This window comes from Aedes aegypti, chromosome 1, assembly GCF_002204515.2.
Source record: "Aedes aegypti strain LVP_AGWG chromosome 1, AaegL5.0 Primary Assembly, whole genome shotgun sequence".
Classification (NCBI taxonomy): Eukaryota; Metazoa; Arthropoda; class Insecta; order Diptera; family Culicidae; genus Aedes; species Aedes aegypti.
The window spans coordinates 29,610,078-29,635,129 of record NC_035107.1 but is presented as its reverse complement, the minus strand read 5'-3'; the positions used below and the strand labels follow the sequence as shown (position 1 = coordinate 29,635,129).

The 25,052-nt window shown below is 35.6% G+C and overlaps 1 protein-coding gene across 5 annotated transcripts in view; it reads right to left on the bottom strand.

Moving 5' to 3' along the window:
* The window catches only part of LOC5576498 (probable phospholipid-transporting ATPase IF), a 100,384-nt gene that overhangs the window by 5,982 nt on the left and 69,350 nt on the right, over positions 1-25,052 (bottom strand). For 4 of the 5 annotated variants that reach the window (XM_021839286.1, XM_021839284.1, XM_021839285.1 and 1 more), the window contains exon 2: positions 20,926-21,133. In XM_021839286.1, the coding sequence (XP_021694978.1) occupies positions 20,926-21,133 (208 nt within the window). Of the gene's footprint in view, positions 1-20,925; positions 21,134-21,200; positions 21,289-25,052 lie in introns of those variants that run through there. The other variant, XM_021839287.1, reaches the window with a different exon arrangement.

The window sequence follows — 25,052 nt, the reverse complement described above, 5'->3', positions numbered from 1 at the left end:
AGTTTGCCTTTGATTGTATCCTTATCCGTAACAGTTGGGACAAACGATTGTGAGCGAGCTTACTTTGTTGTTTGTTTTTTTGTCTGTTTTGGTGACAATTTGATTCACTGCACCAAAGTTTAACATCGATTTTGTTCATGGGAAGACTGCTTTCAGTTTATTTTTCCTGGTGCTGCTCTAGAAATCCTTCTTCAAATGATTCTTAAAAAACGTTTCCAATGTTAATCTTAACCTTCCACGAATAAACGGTCTTTAAGTTTCTCCGATAATTGATCTACAGAAGTTTAATGTGTATTCTGAAATTGTCTAGAAAAAAAATTCTCAATGCATTACTTCATTCAATTCATTGGGGATACTTTCGGAATGTTCTCTAAGAAACCTTTAAAAGTTTATATAGGAGCTCATCAGTGATTCTAGGAAAAGTTTCCCAAGGATTTTTTTTGAATTTCATAAATTATCCCTGTAAGAATTTCCCCAGAATTCCTTCAATTACTTTTGTTGATTTTTTCCTGTTTGAATATACCTGGTTGGTTTTTCAAGGGTCTTCTTTAATTTCTTCAATAATATTATGCAAAGGCAAATCCGATAAGGATTTTTTTTTCAGAAATTTCTCAGTCGGTTTTTTGGAATTGCTGAGAGGTTCCAGCTTTAAATTGTTTGCAAGTATTTCTTCAGGAATTCAACCAGATATTCGTCCAGGAACCTTTCCAAGTATTCAAAAATTGTTCCATGATTGTGTTATGGATTAACATATATTTCTGAGATTATCTCCATTTCAACACGATTTTTTTCAAGATTTTTTTTTATGCGTTTAACTATGAATTCTTGTAGAAAATTCTCGATTACCTTTTCTTTTGATATCTATTTGCCTTCCAAAATCATTAAGACAATATTGTCTATGCGACCACATATTAAATTGCAAGGAATAACCATAATTTCAGGAGTGTTCATGAATTGCACCACATGAAGTTTTAATAAGGTGCCTGGATGAACTCCTTCTTTTTTTAAGTTTATCCAAAGACTCCTGCAATAAAACTTACAGTAACTCTCACACAAGTTTTCCATGAAAATCTTTTGTAATTTTTGAGTTCCTCAAAGCATTTCTCCAGAAGTTCTTACAGAGAATCTTTAGTGGAACTCTGCACTAAACATTTATGGTAAAATTATTCAAGATTCTTCATAAATTACTTTAACGGTTCAAGAGGCAATTTGTATAATTTATTTTAACGAAAATAACCCAGGCTTCCATTACAAAATACTCCAAAGGATTCCTTGGCAAATCTCTGGAGGAATTTGTAAAGAAGTGAGCGGATAAACTTGAGAAGATTTCGAACCCAAACAACCAGAACAAAAAGTCATTTACTATTATGAATCACAACAAACTCGCAAAACACGAGGTATTTAAACGTTTGATTGACTAGTTCTCTCACTCAAAACGCTATTTTCAGGGTTCATCAATTCGGTTTTTTTTTTCGTATACAAATGTGAAGTAAGTCAAATCAATCCGTAGCTGCTGTCAAACCAACTTAGTTATCATGAATAAAGTCGCATAAGATTACAAATTGATTCGTAATAAAATTTATTGTATCGCATTGTAGGCCATTTTTCATAATTTTAAATATTCACCTTTGTACGTATAAGGCCTGTTCACGACATCCTATACGAAATCTTTGCACATATAAGCATCGCGCGACGCGAAACAAGCTTTCGTTATACGTACAATCTACAGTCACTATATTCACAGTCTGGCGAATAGAAAATCCCAAGAACTGCCAACGTGATAATCGCACCAAAATCGCTGGCAACTGAACAACATATTCAAGCCTTCAAGTGACCTTCTAATTTGAATAATGACAATATTTTTTCTCTATCAACCAATGAGGTTTATTAGGGTCAAATTCCGCGGAATATTTTTTTGTCGCCAAAGTTGTGTAAAACACTGTTTTCATTGATATTTACATGAAATTGAGGGTACGATTTATCAAACATGTTTGTGATCTAATCCACCAAACCTGCAAAATAGGGCTTTAACTTTCAATTCGGTCATAATTTTGTTGAAATTGCACGATTTAGTTTATATTAAATCGATTTTTTCAACGTGCTTGTAGTCTCCATACAAAATTCTTCGTTTCTCTTATATGACGAAGTACTATACCTTTCTAAACCATCAAAAAATAACTTTTGAGCATCGGAAGTACTATTCACTAAGTTAATAAGTATTGTTATACTCATGAAATTTGTATTCTGTGGCAAATTAAGCAAATAAATTACCATACAAGCTAGCAAACTTGCATGTAAGTTGGCTGATATAGTCAAATATTGCATGTTCAACAGATAATATCTCAAAAACTAGAGGTGCTGTGATATTTTTGAAAACGGCAATCTATTCAGCTATCCTTATTGAACTAAATATTGGTACTTTGGTGCTTGAGACAAAAACGTGTTCTGCAGTGTTATCAACAGTCCGCAATGGTTTTTGTCAAGCATATGTTAAGTTATCCTGAAATGAATCTATCCATGGATTCCTCAACAAGTTTGCCAAGGAACCCGATAAGAGATAACTCTACATATATGGCAGGAATTATGTCTGAGATTACTTTTTATTTACCACTACAGTTAACTCTCCCTTACTCGATATTCCGTATCTCGATATCGAGTTAGAGAACCATAGTAAAAGTTGATTTTCATGGCTACCTCGATGGTCCCTTGGATCGCATTTGCACTCATTTTGTGTTCTATAACTCGATACTTCCCTAACTCGATGGTCCCTTCAATATCGAGTAAGGGAGAGTTTACTGTATATATTTTTGTTAAGATTGTTCAAGGAAATTATTCAATATCCATTCCAATAATTTACTTCAGAAATCGTTCTTGGAAGTAACTCGAATTTCTACATCGAGTCCTCAGCAATACCTTAAGATAATTTTCTGCCACTCAAATTTGTTTTAGAAGTTTCTTTGGTTTAATCGAGAATTCCAACAAAATTTCTACAAATATTTGACATAGAATTTCTCTTGAAACACTTCTAAAAATGTATCTATGAAATCCCGTTTTTTTTTCATAATGTAAGGTATTGCATCATGAATTGTTTCAGTAATTTTAGCAATGTTTGTAGGGATTCATCTATGTATTAAACTAAGATCCCATCTTCGGGAATTCTTCTCGATATTTTTAGGAAATTCATTGTTTCTCGAACTCAATCCAAAATATTATCCATTGTTACGCTTCAGGAATTATATTTTTTAACAATCGCTACGAGATTTTTTCTATTGTTTAAACAATTTTTTGTTTTTTTTTTCTTAGTGATCCCTCAGAATATTCCTATAAAATTGATCATGATAACACTCTTGGAATTTTGCCTTCAATAAGGTCCTTCAAAATCGATTTTTGCTTGAAATTTTTGATGAAATGCATCCTGCGTTTATGATGAAGATGAATCAAAGCCAAATTTAGAATTTTCAGGAGTACAAATCTGGAGAACCAAACACCCGTTCAAGCTGAAAACTTAATCGATTGGTCACTAAGCTCATTTCACCAGAATTCTGTGAATTTCACCGTAATATCAACAGCTGAACGGTTCGGTAAAATAAAACACCGTAATTTCGTCGAAATTTGACGGATTCCGGTGAATTTGTACCGAATACTGAAAAAAATTACCGTACTCCGTAAATTTATTACACCGAACTGTTCAGCTGTTGAGATTTTATAGGAATCCGTAAAATAACACTGCGGAACACGTTTTTGTCTCAAGCACCAAAATACCGCTATTTACTCAATTAAGGGTTGCTGAATCCATTTCCATTTTCAGAAATATCTTAACACGTCTAGTTTTTGAGATATTGACTGTTGAAAATGCAAAATTTAACTATTTTAGCCAACTTGCATGCAAGTTTACCAGCTTGTATGGCAATTTATTTCCTCAATTTGCTACAGAATTCGAACTTCATGTGTAAAACAATACTTATCAACAAAGCTCATAATATTTTCGATGGTAAAAAGTTAGTTTTTGGTGATTCAGAAAAGTATTGTATTGTGCCATATAAGTGAAACGAAGAATTTTGTATGGAGACTGCAAGCATGTTGAAAAAATCGATTTAATTTAAATTTTATCGAGCAATTTCAATTCAAATTATTTCTAAATCGAAAGTTTAAGTCCTATTTTGCATACTTGGTGGATTATATCATAAGAAAGTTTGATAAATCATACTTTAAATCTCATGCAAACATCAATGAAACCACTATTTTATACAACTTTGGCGAGCTGTAGCTAAAAATTGTGACGTGCTGGAATATTTCTGAGAACGGCATTAGATTCAGCGACCCAAAATCTCAAACATATTGGATTCATAGTTTTCTTTAGTTACTGAATAATAAATCAATAAAACCGATTATTATTGAAAACAATGCTTTATTTATAAGAGCTTCTAATGTATAACTAGTTATCTAATCAATCAAAAATTCAATAACTAAAGTGAGATACAAACTTATACACGTGAGACTTTGGTTCATCCTTACCTTAAACTCATATGCTTTAATGAACACTTCATTTTTATGGAGAAAAAAATCAAAAGATTAGGAATTGAAATACTTTCGAAAAGGATATTAACCCCTCTACTGGCAGCTTCATTTTTTATCGCAGGAAAAAATTCAAATCGCGATACCTTTTTTGTTTCTCGGTATTTTTGCACCATTTTTTCATTAGTTCTCAAAAAACTCTTCTAGTTTGAGGATCCGTATCGATATTGATCATTGGTCATCTGGATCCAGAGATATTCCGAAATTCCTTGGGGGACCGACGTTTAATCATAACCCACGTATATATCTTAGGCTACAGATATTTTAAAGTATTCAGATGTTCACTCTTTGGAACAATACATTAATGAGAGTATGTTGTGAAAATATGAAGCAATTTGGAGCAGCTGTCTTTGAGTAATAAGCATTTATGTTGCTGGTACCAAGCTGACCAAATAAAGATCTTGAAAACTTCAAAAACCTCATATCGTAATTTTCAGATATCTCTAAGAATTCTTAACCAATTTGTATGATTTTTTTCAGAGTAGCTCCTTATTACATAGCATTGTATAGCCCACATTTTACTTTTTCGATAAGTTGACGTAAAACAAAATGGCCGCCTAAGACATTTTGTATGGAAAATGTCCGCCCCCCAAGGAACATTGTAATATCTTTAAAACCAGATCACCAATCATCAATATCGACACGGATCCTCAAACTAGAAGAGTTTTACGAGAACTAGTGAAAAAATGGTGCAAATATACCGAGAAACAAAAAATTTATCGCGATTTTAATTTTTTTTCTTGCGGTAAAAAATGAAGCTGCCGGTAGAGGGGTTAGTATACACGGAAAATACACTTTACCTATTTTTTTAATTGACTTTATTCGAAATTAAGTATATCGATTATTCTCTCAACCCAAAATCTCTCGGTATTCGCTCTCTTCCCAATACATGTTGTCAAAAATAGAGAGAGCTGCACCTACCCAATGGGGGTAGTTTGGCCCAATAAGTCAAATTTTGGTAAATGCATTAATCTCAATCTTGCGTTCAACCAAACAAAATTTAAGTAAATTATTCTTATGGCTTTAGAAGCAAAGTACCTGATGTACCCCTTGGAAATTTAGCCAAATTTTGATTATTGGGCTCAACTACGGTTTTGTGTTGAAACAACTCAGATTTGAGTAGGGAAAGTGTACCAGTGATAGCTATAGTGGTTCCCTATTTAGCCATATGTGTTTTCTCGAGAACTTTCACATTGTGAATATCTTTGAATGTTTCAACATCAAGATTCATTTCATATCAAACTATACACACAGAATGATAAAAAATTGAAAATAATCGAATTATCACGTATGGGACCATTGAAATATGACGTCCATCTTTAGGGGGAAGGGGGGGGGGCGGTTCTACGAAAGGTGTGACAGTATGTGTGTAAGGTATTGGAAAAAACGTGACAGAGAGGGGGAGGGGGGTCCAGAAATCCCGAAAAACGATGTCATATTTGAATCATCCCTATGACGAAATAGCGAACCATTAGGTTCATAACTGGTACATCTACCCTGGATCCGCGTTGCCGTGTAGGCTCTCTTGATGTCAGAAACCATGTATCTAGTTTTCACTGGAAATAAAGAGTATGATCTTTGATATTAAGATAGCCTATATCACGTAATATCAACTCTAGTCTGAACGTGTGGTATAAAATATGTATAATTACACTACCCGTCATAAATACGGACTCACTGAAATAAGTATTGCAACACTCAGCTGACACTAGTTTACAACATTTCTGAACTTAGTAAGCTGAGCTCCATTTTCAATGTAAAATCGTACGCTGAATCCAAAAAAAATGTCAAAAAAATTCACAGTAGAACCGTTTTTGAGATACGCTCAATATTTGATTTTTTTGGTTTTTCAAAAAAGTACATTTGCTAAAATTGATGTATCTCCGGATTTAGAGCACCAAATCTAATTTTTTTTAGCAAAATAAAGCTAATTAAATGTGCTTTCTACCGTCTGAACATCACTTTGTTGTGCAAATTACGGTTTTCTAGATATTTATGGCATAATCAAATTTTTTCGATATTTTTGAGTAAAATTTAACCAAATTTTCAACTTTTAGTTAAGTTTTAAGCACGATGCTGATGTTTTAAAATTCGTTTATCATGTTGAACTCAAGGTATGTAAAAAACCAAAAGAAAAAAGTACCTAATGACTGAAATCGGTTGAAAATTGAAGATGTTATGGCATTTTTTGTAGAACACTTGAATTTTGAAGTTTTTACGATTTTCAAGCGATCTCAACAACATGAAGAAAATTTAATGCATTTTCATTTAGATTTGCTCAAACTTTCAACAGTTAATAAGTCTTAGTTAAGATTTAATGTTGTGTTATCAATCCATAATTTTAGATCACGACTAATCTGTAAAAAGGGCGTGTGTATTAACAGAGCTTCTACTTCACTCAGAACATAAGTTTTATCTCTACTTATTATCACTACAACAATCAGTTCATTTCATATATTTCAAAGCTTCCTTATATTAAGCTATAAATTCACATGTAAAAAATATATGTTTAAAAATGGTTGTTTGAATCACTCCGTCTGTTATGCTTGCAATTTGTTTCTCGAAAGAGAAACCAACAATAATCGCCCATCATCGCTTCATCCCAAAATCCTTGATAACGACGTTCCATTATTTTCATTTGCTGATGAAAACGTTCCCCGTGCTCATCGCTTTCGTCGCCGAGGTTTTCAGGGAAAAAGTTCAAATGCGAGTGTAGGAAATGTATCTTCAGAGACATATTCACACCTGTTAAAATTTTACAGCTGAAAGTAAATAAAACAAAACTTTAAAATTTACCCATTCTCTTGTAGTTTTTGAGTAAATCGGCTACAATTTCTTCATAGTCTGGGCTCCTGGTGTTCCCCAAATACTCCGCAACTACACGCTGGAACGATTTCCATGCTTCGGCTTCATGATTGTTCAATACGGTGTAGAAATCTTCATCGTTTAACATTTTTTTAATTTGAGGACCAACGAACACACCTTCCTTAATCTTGGCATCCGACAAGTTTGGAAAAATGGATTTCAGGTATCCGAAAGCTGGTCCTTCCTTGTTAAGCGCCTTTACAAAATTCTTGAACAACCCAAGCTTTATAAGCAGTGGTGGGAGTATTATCTGTTCCTTCGCTACGAGAGGATGGCACCTTACATTCTCTTGACCAATTGTAAAAGACTTTCGTTCGGGCCAATTTTCCCGAACGTAATGTTGTTTACGTGCTCGGCTATCCTATTTGCAAAGAAAACACATGAACTTAGTATATCCCTGTTACAAGCCAGTCAACATTGCAACAACTTTGAGATCTGAGCATATTTTCCAATTATGTTGGTTGTAGCATATCAGGTCAAGTATAAAAGCCATCGATTCGTATGATTCCTTCATGTTCACGGCATGAACTAGCGGAATCGAAGGCTTATTGTTCCCTTGATGCAGCAGAACAGCTTTTAAACTTAATTTACTACTGTCGATAAACAAACGCCATTCAGAAGGATCATATGGTTCACCAAATTCTTCAAACAAGCCTCTAATGTCATGGCAAAAGCAAGCATTGTCATTTTTGGAAAAATATTTTCCAAATTTTTCATGACGCTTTCTGTAGGAAGTAACTTTTGTATCAGCAGAAAGAAAGTTTCGTTCCATCAAGCGCGATGCCAACAATTCTGATTTTTCTTTTGATAAGTCCAAGTCCCTTATCATGTCATTGAGTTCCGCTTGTGTAAACAGCATCGGCTTTCTTTCGTATTCCACGTCGCTTTCATCAAAGGGTGGTTCGTCACTGTCATCCACTGAAGGCTCTCGTTTTCGCTTTGGACAAACAGGATAAGGAGATGAATCTTCATGTGGAATCGGTTTTGTCATTGATTGAACTTGTGGATATTCAACTGCTTTGTGACGTCCGTGTTGCATGACTTTGGTTAAGCAGAAATAACAATCCGCTGCATGACAAAATGGTTGGCGCCATATTGTCGGTACAACAAAGGACAAATGGCGGCTGGTACAAGATTTGTTAGTTAGTTAGTTAGTAAATAGCACTTGTTAGTCATTTGAATGTAGAAAATTAAATAATTACCTTTCTCCAGACATCCATCTAGCCAAGCATGTTTTGCACGAACTACACACAACGTTTGGAGTCCACGTTTTGTCGAGGTTTTTGGGATCAGTTTTGAAATAAAGCCGATATGCAGTTTGCAATGAACTAGTAAAATTTACCGGTGTCGTAAAAATGTAGTTTCCGCAGACGAAACAAAATTTTTGCGGATCACTTTTGCACTTAAATTCACGCTTTGCCGCACACATTGTTTCACTATGTTCAACAAACAGTACTACCTGTCAACAATGTTTTCCCTGCGACGAAAGTGCTGCCAAAATCATTTTGTCATAACAAAGTTATAACGTTCAAACGCCAAACAGACAAGCAGCATAAACTTATCATTAAACTTGAAACCACATCAAAAATAGTTATAACCACATCAAAACAGTTAAAGGACCAAACATTTCAGGAATCAGTCAGGAATTTATATTTCTTGTATCACATTAATCGCCATGATCATTCAGCCGTTGAGCCAGCAACACTGAAGAAAGCTTGACATCGCAGTAGCCTGAACTTTCGTATGCCATAATTGAACACGGATGGCTTCGGAAATTTTTCTTTTAAGTTGCATACAGTATGTAGCCAAGGCGGATACATCTTTCACGTTCTCAAATGAGCCCATGGCCTTATTTTATACACGTATTCGTTGTAGTTTGTTTGCTGGATTTAATATTGAATCATAAAAAGTTCATCATCATCATTATTAGCTTGAAATATATCAAGACTCAAAGTTAGTAAAACTGGCCTTTTTTAATATATACGCAAACACATAAATTCTGCTTTTACATACGCCCTTTTCATTAATTAGTCGTGATCCAAAATTAATAATTGATAAAACGGTTAACAAAGCATGGAATCTGTACTAAGAGTCATTCAAAGTGAAAGGATTTAGTGAAATTTATATGGATTTCGACTTGTTGTTTTAAAAGGTCAAAACTTCAAAATTCAAGTGTTCTACAAAAAATGCCATAACATCTTCAATTTTCAACCGATTTCAGTCATTAGGTACTTTTTTCTTTTGGTTTTTTACATACCTTGAGTTCAACATGATAAACGAATTTTAAAACATCAGCATCGTGCTGAAAACTTAACTAAAAGTTGAAAATTTGGTTAAATTTTACTCAAAAATATCGAAAAAATTTGATTATGCCATAAATATCTAGAAAACCGTAATTTGCACAACAAAGTGATGTTCAGACGGTAGAAAGCACATTTGATTAGCTTTATTTTGCTAAAAAAAATTTTAGATTTGGTGCTCTAAATCCGGAGATACATCAATTTTAGCAAATGTACTTTTTTGAAAAACCAAAAAAATCAAATATTGAGCGTATCTCAAAAACGGTTCTACTGTGAATTTTTTTGACATTTTTTTTTGATTCAGCGTACGATTTTACATTGAAAATGAAGCTCAGCTATTAAAGTTCATGACTTTCATTTTTATTTGTAAACTAGTGTAATGAATCACCCCCAAAAAGTTTAGCATCACCTCAAAACAGGTTAATTCACATTGCTATATCTCGAGATCCATACGACTTGCAAAGAAGCGATCTTCAGCAAAGTTGTTCAGGGGATCAAGGACATCCGGAAAGTGAACAGTTTAGTTCGCGATTTTGCCGATAGGTGGCGCTAGTGAGCATGTAAAATTGAGCATTTTGAACTAGTTCTAGCTTGTGATTCATAAGAGATAGAAAGTTCGGGTCTTCGGCAAAGTTGCTCAGGGGTTCAAGGACATCCGGAATGGGAACAGTTTAGTTCGCGATTTTGCCGATAGGTGGCGCTAGTGAGCATGTAAAATTGAGCATTTTGAACTAGTTCTAGCATGTGATCCATAAGAGATAGAAAGTTCGGGTCTTCAGCAAAGTTGCTCAGGGGTTCAAGGACATCCGGAAAGGAAACAGTTTAGTTCGCGATTTTGCCGATAGGTGGCGCTAGTAAGCATGTAAAATTGAGCATTTTGAACTAGTTCTAGCTTGTGATCCATAAGAGATAGAAAGTTCGGGTCTTCGGCAAAGTTGCTCAGGGGTTCAAGGACATCCGGAATGGGAACAGTTTAGTTCGCGATTTTCCTGCTAGGTGGCGCTAGTGAGCATGTAAAATTGAGCATTTCAAACTAGTTCTAACTTGTGATCCATAAGCATAGCATAGCATAGCATAGCATAGACTGACTGTACATGACAATGGTTGCTACTCCGTGATTGATCGGAACTGGTAAGAATTGCACTACGATCCAAATGAATAAGGGATGGGAGTTTGCGCTTACTCTCGAAGTGCAATTTTAGCAGATCTAATATTATTGATCAATAACGGCGCCGGCCAAGTCCTTACAGTCAGTAGGGATGGGGAAGGAATGTTAGGGTGTAATGATTATTGCTTCTAGAGACCGAGAATACCTCTGCATCTCCACAATCACCACGGGAAGGGTGTTTATTAGTGAGGGAGGAAAAGATGTGAGAGTCACCTCTGGTCGATGATGCGATCCATGGACAAGGGGGAAATATACGACTTATATTTAAAGCTAGTTTTGTATTTTTGTCTCGAGAAGTTTTTGGTAGAAGCTTAAAAAAATACGTCAACATCTATAATGTCGAACAATTCAAAAGATGTTTTTATTAATGACGAAAACTGAAAATTACATGTATATATTTTAAATTATATGAAACAGGAATAATGCCGACACTTGTAGTGACGAACTATACATAGTTTGTTTGAAAATTACATATGAGTATTACTGTGCATTTTGTCTCGATATGATAGAAGTTTTAAAAAAAATACGTCAACATTCACAATGTAGAAAAATTCAAAAGATAATTTTTAATAATGTCAAAAAGAGAAAAATATATGTATATTGAAATTGTATAAGAAAAAAGCATAATGCCGACACTTATAGTGACGAACCATACAAAGTTTGTTTTAATATCACTTAAAAGTTACGCTTTCATCCTCGACTGAACACAAAACTGACACTGACAGCAAAACTTCTTGGCGTCCCTAAAATAAACCGTCTTGCTTATGCCTTCCCAAATACCTACCCAGCAAGACGCTCCAAAGCAGAAAAAAGATCTTCGGCGACGAAACCACGCGCGAAACCGTGAGCAAAACCTATCTGACGACGCAAAATCGAACCGTCCTGCTTGGGCTTCACGAAGCACTACCAAGTTCTAGCTTGTGATCCATAAGCGATAGAAAGTTCGGGTCTTCGGCAAAGTTGCAAGGACATCCGGAATGGGAACAGTTTGGTTCGCTATTTTGACTCTAGGTGGCGCTAGTGAGCATGTAAAATTGAGCATTTTGAACTAGTTCTAGCTTGCGATCCACAAGAGATAGATAGTTCGAGTCTTCGGTAAGTAAAGAACAGAAATAAAGTAAAGGACATAGGATATTCGGATATCAAATTGTTTGGTTCCTTATTTTGCCACCAGGTTGCACTAGTACGCATATTTAATTAAATATATGAAACAAATTCTATCTTTCGAGCCAGATGAGATAGAAAGTTTGAGTCTTCGGCAAAGTTGTTCGGAATATCAAGGGCATCCAGGAAACAGTTTACTCTGGAGGGAGGGATGACTGTACCTAAACATTATGAATTTGATAAGATAGAATTTCCAGAATGCTGTTCAGAAATCCTTTGACATTTGGAAGTTGAAGTGATTAGGGATGGAATCATATTAAATTAAAGTGATTCAGGTCTGATCAAATGTATATTCAAGTGTATCATATCTGATTCATATTCTAGTGATTCTGGTATGACTTACTCCATGTGCGAGTGACTCAGTCAGGACTCATATTCATCATATTCAAACTAATCAAGTCAGAATCTCTTCATGGTTCAAGTTTGATTGACTTCATATCCAAGTGATTGATGTCTTATTCTCTTTATATTCATGTCTTTCGGGTTTGATTCACTCTATATTCAAGAAATTCAGGTTTGACTTGAATATGGAGTAAACAAAAATCATGTCAAATTCACTCCATGTTCAAGTGACTCAGGATTGATTCATTTTATATTCAATAGATTCAAGTTTAGTTCTCTCCATACCCGCAAGTGTTTCACGTCAGATTCACTTTATTATTAAGTGATTCAGAATTGATTCATTTCATTTTCAAGTGATTCAGTTTGTTCCATATCCTAGTGATTTTTATCTGATTCACTCATATTCGACTGGTTTATGTTTGATTCATTGATGTTCAAATGATTTCAAGTGATTCACTTCATTTTCAAATGTTTCAAGTTTGATTCACTTTATGTACAAGTGATTCAGGTCTGATTGATTTCATATTCAAGAGATTTAGGATTTTTTTTCTAGTGATTTATGTTTGATTCGCTTCATATCCAAGTGATTCATGTCGGATTCGCTCCATATTCAAGTGATTCAGGTTTGATTTGCTTTATATTCAAGTGCTGCAGGTCTGAAGCACTTCATATTCACCTATTTCAAGTACGAATTACTTGATATTCAAGTAATTCAGGTTTGATTCATCTATAATTTTCCACTTTTACAGGTATGACTTGTTGTTCAAGCAGGTTAGGGCTGATTCACTTCATTTTCAAGTGATTCATGCTTGGATCACTATATGTACGTTTTTCAGATTTGATTAGTTCAATATCCAAGTGATTGATGTTTGATTTTTGAAGTAAATTTAGGGCATTCAAGTCTCATTCACTTTATATTCAAGTGTTTCAGATTTGACTAGCTCCATATCCAAGAGACTCATGTCCAATTCAGGGACGAAAATACTCAATCTACCCTCGCCTACATTGATACTTGCTGGGTAGAATCTTCGTTGATTTTTATGTGTTTTAATCTTCGCCTTGACAACACAACAAAGATTGGCAAAGCGCTTGCCACAAGATTGTCAGTTTCCTTTTACCCTGCTGATACTCAACCGCTTTATGATCATCGGAAGCAAAAAATGATATTCATTCTGGACAGCTTGACTTTTTTACATTCCGCTTCGGGAAGTTGTAATTTTTGCACGAAGCACAGTAAAGACGCGTCAACATCATCGATTCCGTGCATCGGATCGTTCATTACCCGTAAAGCAGCATATTTTTTAATTAGTATGAACCTCAATGATAATCAATTTTCTAAAACTGACACTCATCTGCTTCTGATAATCAAAAACACCAGCGACGTACGGGCATCGTTGTATGTTTTTTCATCTACTTCTGTGCCATCTTCATTGGTGCAATCATATTGGTGGTGGTGCGGTTACTTTGATGGTGGCATAAATGTCAGTGAATTGAGTATAATGAGCATGATTTTTTTCGTCCCTGGTCCAATTCACTTCATATTAAAGTGTTTCAGGTGAGAACTACTTCATGTGATTCATGTCTGATTCTCTTCATAGTCAAGTGTTTAAGGTAATATTCACTTCATATACAAGTAATTCAGAACCGTTTACTTTCTTGTTCAATTTATTCCAAATGATTCATGTCATGTGACACTTCATTTTTGAATGCATACTCACTAGCGCCACCAAGCGGCAAAATCGCGAACTAAACTGTTCCCATCCCGTCCTTGAACCCCTGAGCAACTTTGCCGAAAACCCAAATTTTCTATCTCTTATGGATCACAACCTGGAACTAGTTTGAAATGCTGAATTTTGCATGCTCACTAGCGCCCGGATGTCCTTGATCCCCTGAACGACTTTGCTGAAGATCGCTTCTTTGCAAGTCGTAAGTATCTCGAGATATAGCAATGTGAATTAACCTGTTTTGAGGTGATGCTAAACTTTTCAGGGTGATTCAATATTCAGCTGAGTGTTGCAATACTTATTGCAGTGAGTCCGTTTTTATGACGGGTAGTGTACATTTTAATTGATTGAATAACATCAGTTATCAAAAGTTAATTCCTGTTTTTCCGCTCAAATTTAAAGAATCCTCAAAAGTACACGGAATGCTGTTTTTCTATCTTTTGTCTTATTCTAATAATATCCATCAAAACGTAGCAAACGAAAATCTAGAGTTTTAGAGGACCGATGGAATATGTCAGGCTACACACTACATATGTAAAATAACTTCTAGGATTTCCTTAACAGCATTCAGTCTCAACGGCAATCAGAACTACAAGATTTCTTCTACACTCAATGTTTCAATTGAGTTTTCAATCTTTTTCAAGGATTAGAAAAGTTATGTTATTTGTCTGGTGGTTAATTTTCATAAATTCGGGTCAAGTTATTGATGTTCATTTTTTTCCGTGTGTAAACCAGTTAAAATTAAAATTGTTGAACACCAAAAACTTGACCCTAATCTATGGAAATCAACCACCAGACAATAAACATATTTTTTTCCGACACGAATGCCCTGCCGAGGGTAAAGTGTCGTTAATAAATAATAATAACCCTTGAAAAATATTAAAAATACAATCGAAACGTTGGGTGTAGAAAAAAACTTGTAGTTCTGATAACACTGCGGAACACGTTTTTGTCTCCAGCACCAAAATACCGCTATTCACTTAATTGAGGGTTGCTGAATCCATTGCCGTTTTCAGAAATATCATAGCACGTCTAGTTTTTGAGATATCGACTGTTGAAAATGCAAAAATTGACTATTTCAGCCAACTTGCATGCAAGTTTGCCAGCTTGTAAGGTAATATATTGGCTTAATTTGCCACAGAATTCAAACTTTATGTGTATAACAATACTTATCATTGAAGTTTGTAATACTTTCGATACGGAAAAAATATTTTTTGATGGTTTAGAGAGTTGTTGTATTTTGCCATATAGAAGAAACGAAGAATTTTGTATGGAGACTGCAAGCATGTTGAAAAAATCGATTTAATCGAAATTTAATCGCGCAATTTCAATCAAATTATGTCTGAAATGAAAGTTCAAGTTCTATTTTGCATGTTTGGTGAATAAGATTGCAAAAAAGTTTGATAAATTGTACTTTAAATTTCATGTGAACATTAATAAAACCAGTGTTTTATACAACTTTGGCGACCTGTAGCTAAAAATTGTGACGTGCTGGAACATTTCTGAGAATGGCACCAGATTCAGCAACCCCAAATCTACTAGAGACACATAATTTGGTCCTTGAGACACGCAAAAATGTAATTTTTGTTACGTTGTGTAACCGTTGAGACTGAAAGCCGCTAAGAAAAGCTCCAGTGCAACTTATAACAGTCGAAGGCATCCAACTATATAAAATAACAGTGATACGTTTTCAAACCTACATAAGAAGTGGAACATTAGATATGCTTTTTCTAATGGATGGATTCTAATTCTAATGGAATGGATTATTGATGATTAAGCCTTGCAGCCCCAAAGGAAATAATTTCAAATCGCATAGGCAGTACAAGGATAGATATTCATGCGCATTGCTTCAGTTTTGAGCAAAACAAAATGGTACAAACAATTTTCTAAACAAAGACCATCATGCTCCTCTTGAGATAGTTTAAACGGACTTCTGATAATTAAAATCTTACCTATAATATTGAATGTAAAAGTTATTAGAAAAATTGTATTTTATTTCATTCAATATTATCAAAACAAAATTTCTAGGAAAGAGCCCCCACTAAAAAGTGGTCGCAGGGCCCCCACATTAGTAAATCCGGCCCTGCCTGTCACAAGTTTAGAACTACGTATAGGATACATACTAGCTCCAATCCGACGAATCTCGAAAAGGAATGAATGGGTAACCAACATAAAATTGGAATTCTAACGATGGGTGCCGATGGCGGCCGGATTTCAGCGAGAATTGCGTCATAGTAATAGATGATCGAATGTTATTTCGGCCTAACTGTTGAAGAGCTAGTCCACTAAGACCACGCAGATCCTAGCGAAGCTAGCCCGTCCACATCCGATTGCAAATCATAAAGAAATACAATACAGTAGATGTTTCCTTCAATCAGCAGCTGCAACTCTCTTTATTCAAACCAGGTTTACATTTACCAACAATTATCCTATACAAATATCATACCTCTCTCAGCGAATCTTCCCCACTTTTACCTACGACGACGCATGCTTCTCAACCGACGATACTACTACCTGAGGTGCGACACTACCTCTATTCCAACACTAACGACCCTTTCGGCCTGACGGCATTCGGCCTCACGACCTGCACCCGTTTTTTCTTGAAAGTCTCTTCGCCACGAATTCCTAGAGGTTATCCCAGAACTCTTGCAATAATATTTCTAGTAACTCTCGTAAAAGTTTTCCATGGATTTAATCTGGATATTCACCAGGAATGCTTCAAAGAATTTCTCGTGAGGGTTTTGCAGGGAATCTTTAGAGTATTTCTCCATAAAGTCGTGGCTATCACAACTTTTTGTAGAGGTTTAGGCGGTATTTTTTTTTCGAAAACTTTTGGAAGAATTCTTGCAAGGAACTCAGATTGATAAATAAAATCTCATCGGGACTCCCCTATTCTGAGATCTAACCATGGTTCCATTCCATTTTTCCTCAATTTCTGTAAGCTGTGCCCCAGATTTTCTTTTACGAAAATAATTTAGGTTTTCCTGATAAAATACTCGAAAAGATTACATGGGACATCTCTGAAGGAATTGTCAAAAATTAAACAAAAAAAAAATTTTCTCGAAAAGAAATGATTGAAAAAATTGGAATGATCTCTGAAGATAATCTCCAATGAATAATCATTCATTGTATTACTTAAGAATACATGGTGCAATTTTTGAAGGAATTCAAGGTCAACTCTTTGAAACACCTAATTAAAAAATCAGGTTGTGCTATTGGATGAAATCCAGTTTTATTTCCAGAAATTTCATCCAAGTTTTTTTTTCTCAAACATATTTCTCTAAAACACTCTTATAAAAAGCATGATTATATTCATGGGTAAAATTTTGGATTTTTAAAATTTTGGGTTTTTAGGTTTCTTTGAAATAACATTTTAGAAAAAAATGTGAAAATTCTTGAAGAATACATGAAGAATGTTGTCAATTATTCCACTGTGGATCCTTCAATTAAATTTCTGAAGTTTTATTTTTTTTGCGGGGTGAAATCCTGGTAAAATGTCCGAAGCTAAAGTAATTCATAAAGCAATATCTGAACAATCTAAGAATCCACCAAGGAATTTCCAGCAAAGTAATAGCATTACTAGATATAATTTTCTAAGAATAACCTAAGGCAGCTTTTCACGATCGCTAATGGTCGCCACACGCAAGCTCGCTATCTGGCAGGGATCAAATGGTTTGACATTTGGCTTGGGTTGTTTGACAGCTAATCGATAAGTTTGATGATCGACCTTATCGATTTGCTGTTAAACAACACAAGTTAAATGTCAAATCGCATGATCCCTACCATTAGCGTTCGTAAAAAGCTGGAAGAACTTCAGGCTTAATTTATAAAAAGTCAATAAAAAAAACCTAAGGCAGTCCCAAGAAAACAAAGAATTGGATGAATTTGCAAAGCATCTCTTGATGAATTGGGTTTTTGAGGGGTGTTGAAATTATTTCATTTTCTAATTCGTCGTTCAAAATTGACTCCTAAGCCCAATTGATTAATAAGTTTGAGCCCCGAAACTATTTAAAAAATATTTTGCAAACTGTTCGTTGAGACAACATAGTGTTGATTCTCGCACCATGGCCTCTTTTGCAATTCGTAAACAAACTGTGCACGATAAGTCGGAAGCACTCAAATTTATAATAAAAAAGTTGTCATTATTCAGTGATACGATACGATACGTGGATAAGAATGTGCGTCCAAAATCAGATATTCGTACGGTAAAAATCAGAATCACTCAATGTGTCCAATTAATCGAAGTAAATGGCAACACAACTTGCACATTATTCCCCATTACGATTCATCAACGACCATCTGTGTTGACAATGAGCCTATGCATGCTATAAAACGTTTGACTTTTACTGTGCGCCCTGTTTTCAAGTTGCCCGTGAGAGAGAGCGAGACAGCACCAACACACGGCGCACAGTAAAAGTCAAGAGAACAAAAGAATTTATGGCACGTACAGAGGCTCATGAAACATGTCGTAGATAGTGCAACATAGAACCTCGTCATGTTGCAGAAACTGACAGATCGTATATCAATCCAGAATAGCAACTAATGAAATCGCAATAGCTGAGCGAATTTCCACCCAAGTTTGGTATCCGCTGACGATGGACCTCGAAGAATACCAAAGCAAGGGTCGCAGTAACGGGTGTTCAGTAAAAATGAGAATGGTTTCAATACTTTTCTGTAATTAAAGTGAAGAGCAGCTTTTATTCTCTCTAAGAAAATTGCTTTCTGGATTCCATAAAAATAGGTGGCATGTTTCATTTCACTCGGGTACTATCGTCAGCTCAATCGAAGATGGCGTCGGAACAGTAAGCACTCCGCGAGCGTGTTCTACGGATCAAATGTGTTTCTATCACAAAGTTTAAGGATTTTGTTGCAATAACCATTAGATAAATTCCGAATGAAGGGACTTTTACGGAATCCTTGGAAGAGTTCAACCTCTTCTGTTGCATTTTTTTCTGTATGAATAGATAGCGATCTATGGTGAAAAACTTCTCGAAAGTTTTAGTATTGCACTGTTAATAATCGATAAAGAACGAGACAGGAGAAAATCTCTCATTGTTACATTGTTACATTGGTCCTTCTGAAAAGTTGCGCGAGAATGCTTCCGTGATACACATTTGTCGTACTATCTTAGTGATGGTATTATTTTTGAGCAACTACCTTCGTTGGAGGTGAGTCCCTGTCCTTTGGTTCAGAAAGGGGTATGGGCGCGTTCTGCCAACTCGGTCGAGGCAGATTTCTTGTATGAACAAGTTACAACATGGACGTTCTAAAGTGCCAGAATGAAGTGTTGTGCTTGTGGGGAGCACTTGAAGATGGGATGGAAGGTCATTACTTCGCGTTAGTGCTTTACTCCTGCTTATCTTAAAAGTTATATACAATAACCGACCCTAAGTTTAACTATCGAAATTAACAGTTGCAAATACAATAATCGTTCTGAGTTCACTAACATGTCGTCGCGTTAATTTTATCATAATGATCTTTTATCTACATCCGTCGAACCATTCTGAATGGCCGTTGTGAGAATATCACCAAGAACTTTTCACATGCATTAAAGCTGAATTATCCTACATTGAAACATTGAGGTTTTCGCTCTTTTAGATTCATTTTTTGTTGTTCGTCCTCAGTATTGTTGAGATGTCCTGAATGCCGCACATGGCGTACAGTGATCATTGCCATGGAGTTTCTCGTAAGCTGCATGGGGATTGTTATCATGGGAATCCAAAGAGCGAATTTTCTATGATTTCATTGTAGGCCAATACAGCAATAAACATGTAACAATCACTAACATTTCTTCTCTCTTTATCCTTGTTTTCATATCTAACCCGCCATTACAACGAGGAAAAATCCATTGGAGAGGAAAGACATGGCAGCGTATTGGCCAAGAAAAGTTAAGTATCATGTTTTTGTAAATATTCTTATTACTGATTGCAAGGTGAATCAGATTAACTAAATTTTTAACTAATAACAAACTTGTTCCACAGAGCTATTTACAAAAAAAAAACAACACCCAAAATCCCTCCTTTCCCATATCCTTAGGCAAAACACTTCACTACCGCTATATGTATGACTGATTCATGTTCTTTTGGCCTTGCATCATTCATACGTGTATTGGAAGTCAAGAGTAGAAGCAAAACTTAAAGAACCTTCTGGTCAAAGATGTTGCGTTGCCTACTTCCCAAACTCCAAAACCCCCTCGGTGTATTATGGACGGTGTGAGTTTTCAAACTTATGCTGGAGACTTGGCCCCTGACCCCCTTGTACATCAATAAAATAAAATAAAATAAAATAAAATAAAACTACCTTCGTTGGAGGTGAGTAAGGGCCAAATCATAATCTAAAATATGATAAAAAATTGTAGTGCCACCTGAGAATGCATCAGATGTTCGACTTGCTACTCTCGGCCAAACATGGAAGCAAACATTGACATTGAACTTAAAGTGTCGCACCTATGCTAATGAGTCAGTTAGAGACGCGCACTTCCCCCCTTACCAACCCCATAGATAGGAGCACTAAAGCTATGTACGCGCGACAATAACAACGCCTACTGAGTGAGGCGTCAGAGCCGTTATGTCGCGCACAAATTTAGCACTAATAAATAAATATTGCGGCGTATTGAAACAGTGATCAAACGTCAAGCGTCGTAAAAAAAACATACAAGCTCACGGGAAACAATAAAACCAATTCATGCCCAATGATATGCTGCTAATGATAACGAATGAGCTGATGATGATGATGACGATTTATTTGCTCATAATTGGCGAACTTTGATCTACGATAGCAAACTCACCGATAACGATGGAAATGATCGTCATGCACAGGAAGTAGAAGTTCGCTATCCGCCGGAACTGCTCGGCCAGATTGAGGGGCAGGAACGTTAGCAGGGTGTACTTTGTGGACTTGATGCGATTCGTTTCATGGCGCTTGGGCTTCTTGTCGTGATTCTCGCCGCCAACTTTGATGCTGAGCGAGTCGGGCTCCTGCGATACGCGGTTTCCCTGTTGAAGAGGTAGAAGCACGTGATTAGAAATGGATATCAAAGTGAATCAAAATATGAATTGCAACCATTTAACGCAGTTTTACTCTCGACGAGAATCGAAAATCGATCGAACCTGTCCATTCAGAACTCGGTACTCTAATGAGCGGGAACCGTTATTTACGATTCGTCATCTTGAGCCACAACTTGGAGGCGATGCCCGCTTTGACCCAGCCCAGCAAATACGAACGTAAATCGGCGGAACGATATCGGCATACAGTCAACGCCGGAATGATAAAATATTTGCTCTGCTTACAGTCGCGATAAAGATCGCGTCAACTGGTTTCCTATCTGTGCCACAGTCGGTATACCTCACCTGATATCAGTTTTATCAGTTTGCCATTTTGAAATGTCACCCCTTGCAAACAATTTAAATCGATGATGACTCGGTTCAAATGTGAAGAAATGTCCAAGAATTCATAGAGGTTCGGGAAACAGGTCTCATACGAAATCTCGGCTCCAAAATCAGTATATAGGAAAACTACCATAGGATCCCTGTGCTTGCCAATCATAAATGTTAATTCAATAAATCTTAACAAAGTTGCAATTTATTGAATTATAGTGATTATAGCAACATTACAGCAAATTTTCTAGTGAAATCACTTTTCAGTGCTTTTATAACAATTTGTCCCATTTCGATTGCCCTTTTGGGCCCTTGCCTTCGATTTTTCGTTGGATCAGTTTGCGAAAGCTAGCGGTTCTAATCCTTCTTCGACACCGTCTTGGGAAAAAAAATCCTCTTAGAAGGTCACTTCTGGTTTCGTTCATTCTCTGAACTTGTTTGCAACCACGAACAAAAGGTAGGGCGACTCTCTGAGTTCACAAATTCCTTTCAAAAACGTGAGGTTAAAAACTGTCACTAAACGTGGTAAAAATGTAAGGAAGAACGTTTCTCCGGAAAGCGTGCTTTCTTTGCAAAGTTATATGGTTAAGGCGAAGTAGCCCGTCATTCGTTTTAGCAGCAATAATGACTTTGCTGCGTGCAATTCCAAAGTGATAAAACTTTTTTTTTTAATTTTATTAGAGTGGTTTTAATCATCTCTTGATCATTCACCTCTAAAAAAATAAAGATAGTAAATAATATAATAGAAAATATGATAAAACTCATTCTTGATAGTTTATATTGACTTGAAAAAAAAGTATCACTGTACGCGCCAACATACATAAGGTATGCTGATATTTTTTCAGCGGTGTCAGTGCAAAACCAACTGCTTTCCATTGATTCGAAATCGTGAGATGAATTAGCATCAATCATTAACGGTACGTACAAATTTCAATGACGGCCTACTTCGCCTTAATGTTGATAATTGCATCGAAATGAGCAATCCGTTCGATGCTCTAGACAAATTTTCCGAACATCAAATCGAAGCAGCCTCTAGCCAAGATTCTTTGATTCAAGTGAGGAAACAAAGAGTGCCGCCAATCGTGGTCAGTTGTTCTGAATTTGTAGGATTTAGACAGGAGATCTTGAACTCCGTTTGTGGAATCAAGGTTTTCTTTTAATCTCAAAGAAAGGAGACTGTGGCGTTTTGCCAGAAGAAGAACATTTTTACTTATGACGACAAAACTGAATGTTCGTTCAAGGTTATCTTGAAAGGTCTCTCAAAAAGCTATAAGTCACTTGATGAGATCAAAAACTAAATGATTACTTGAAGTTTCCTTAGTTTAAGTACATAATCATGATGAAAAAGCGCACACAAACAGGCATTCGTAGAAGATCGCTTTGCATTCCCAAGAATATTGGGAGTATTCACTGAAACTCGCGTTAAGCAAAATTCTGCGTATTTTCAGCAATGAATTATTTTAAATGAAAAATCTCCCTTCTAATGTCATGTGAGAGGATAATCACCCCCATTCATGTTTACAGTCGAATGCTCTTTCGTGCAAAAACCGTTTTGCATACCCGTTTATGTAAGCAAAAACAAGTGGGCCATGGATTCGATCGAAAGTTGGATCCGCCGTAAACAAGAATGAGGGTGGGCTAAAATATTAACGTCACATAAAAAAATATAAAATATCCATAAAAAATGCAAAATTTGCCAGTCAAGAAGCAAGGGTAAAATCAACAGAAAAGTTAAAAATTTACATAAAAAAATAAAGAAGTGCATAGAAAAAACAAAATTTTCCATAAATAAAAAAAAATTGAGCAATAAATAAATTCAAAAGTGCAGTAGAATCGACAATAATCTCACTAAAAAATATCGAATTTTACATTTCAAAACCTCAAAATGTCCTTATTTTCTTCACAAAAAGCAAGAAATAATTATAAATTTTCCACAAAAAAAGCCAAAATTTGCAATAAATGAATAATAATTCACCAACAATAAATCAAAAATTTCCATTCAAAATATAAAAAATAGCAGTAGCAGTAAATGCAAAGTTGCAATAAACAAACCCAACTGAGCAATTCAAAATGACAATCAATACATGAAAATGTTGTAGAAAATTCCAATATTTAAGTAAAACTTTCCATAAAAATAACGTAATTTTCCAATGATGAGTAATAAGGGGCGGTCCATTAATTACGTAAGGGTTTATGGGGAGAGGGGGGTCTGAGATTTCTTACGCGCCATATAATTTATTTTTAATTTTCATACAAAAAATCTTACTATGGGGGGAGGGGGGGTTGAAAAACCCCGAAAAATGTCTTACGTAATAAATGGACAGCCCCTAATGTGTAATGGATTTCATAAATTTTCAGTCAAACTGAAGCATTGTTTTCACAATTGGAGCTAATTAGTCGTCGTATGTAGATGTAGTAATTGCATTTTAGAGTTCGATAATTAATTACGTAAGAATTTAGCGGAGGGGAGAGCGGGGAGATTGGCCGGGTTTGAAAAAATATTTCTTGCCATATAGAAAAAAGTAATGTTTCATACAAAAAATCATACATGGAGGGGAGGCGAGGTTTCGAAAAATCACAAAAAAATGTTTTTAATTTTTTAAAAGTTGAAATGAAACATGGAACATGGGATATCTAATCTTCCAATTTTAGGAACACTTATGTCACTGCTTGGGTTATGTCCAACTACATTGATGGTAGAAGCTTATGCTCTCATGCCCCACCAGCCAGGGAACTGGTGTTTACAAACTATGCATTATTTGTGGCAACACTTTATGCGGCATGATGTAACTTTGCTGAGCGCGCTAAGTGATGTTAGACCACTGACGTTGTTGCATGAAGTGCCTGAGAAGGTACAAAAGTAGCGTTACAGCATGCTTAACCATAATTGTAGTACTGAGACAACCCATTAGATCTAAAAATCAACCTATTAGAAGATACTTTAAAAGCGTTATGTTCGTATGCAAATAAAAAAAAATATTTAGGAAAAAACTCATCAATCGAAGTATACACATTTCTGCAACTGCTGTGGGCAGTTACACCAAAGATGAAAGTGAATTTCCGTATTATGAGTCCGTATTATGTTTAAAATCACTCGCCACTAGCTCAGTAGAGAAACCTATCGAAAAACAGAGACTTACCTTGTTGTGCTAAACTCGTCTAACGTACCTTCGCCAACTCTGGTTCCTGAATCGGGAATCGTTAATCAACGCATCTTCCAGCGTGTCGCACATCTCTTGTTCCATTTTTCATTTCAACTTTGTCGAAATAATTAAAATTGTAGCGCCTAACGATGGGGTGTATTAAAAAACATTTTTTTGTGATTTTTCGAAACCTCGCCTCCCCTCCATGTATGATATTTTGTATGAAACATAATTTTTTTCGATATGGCAAGAAATATTTTTTCAAACCCGGCGAATCTCCCCGCTCTCCCCTCCACTAAATTCTTACGTAATTAATTATCGAACTCTAAAATGCAATTACTACATCTACATACGACGATTAATTAGCTCCAATTGTGAAAACAATGCTTCAGTTT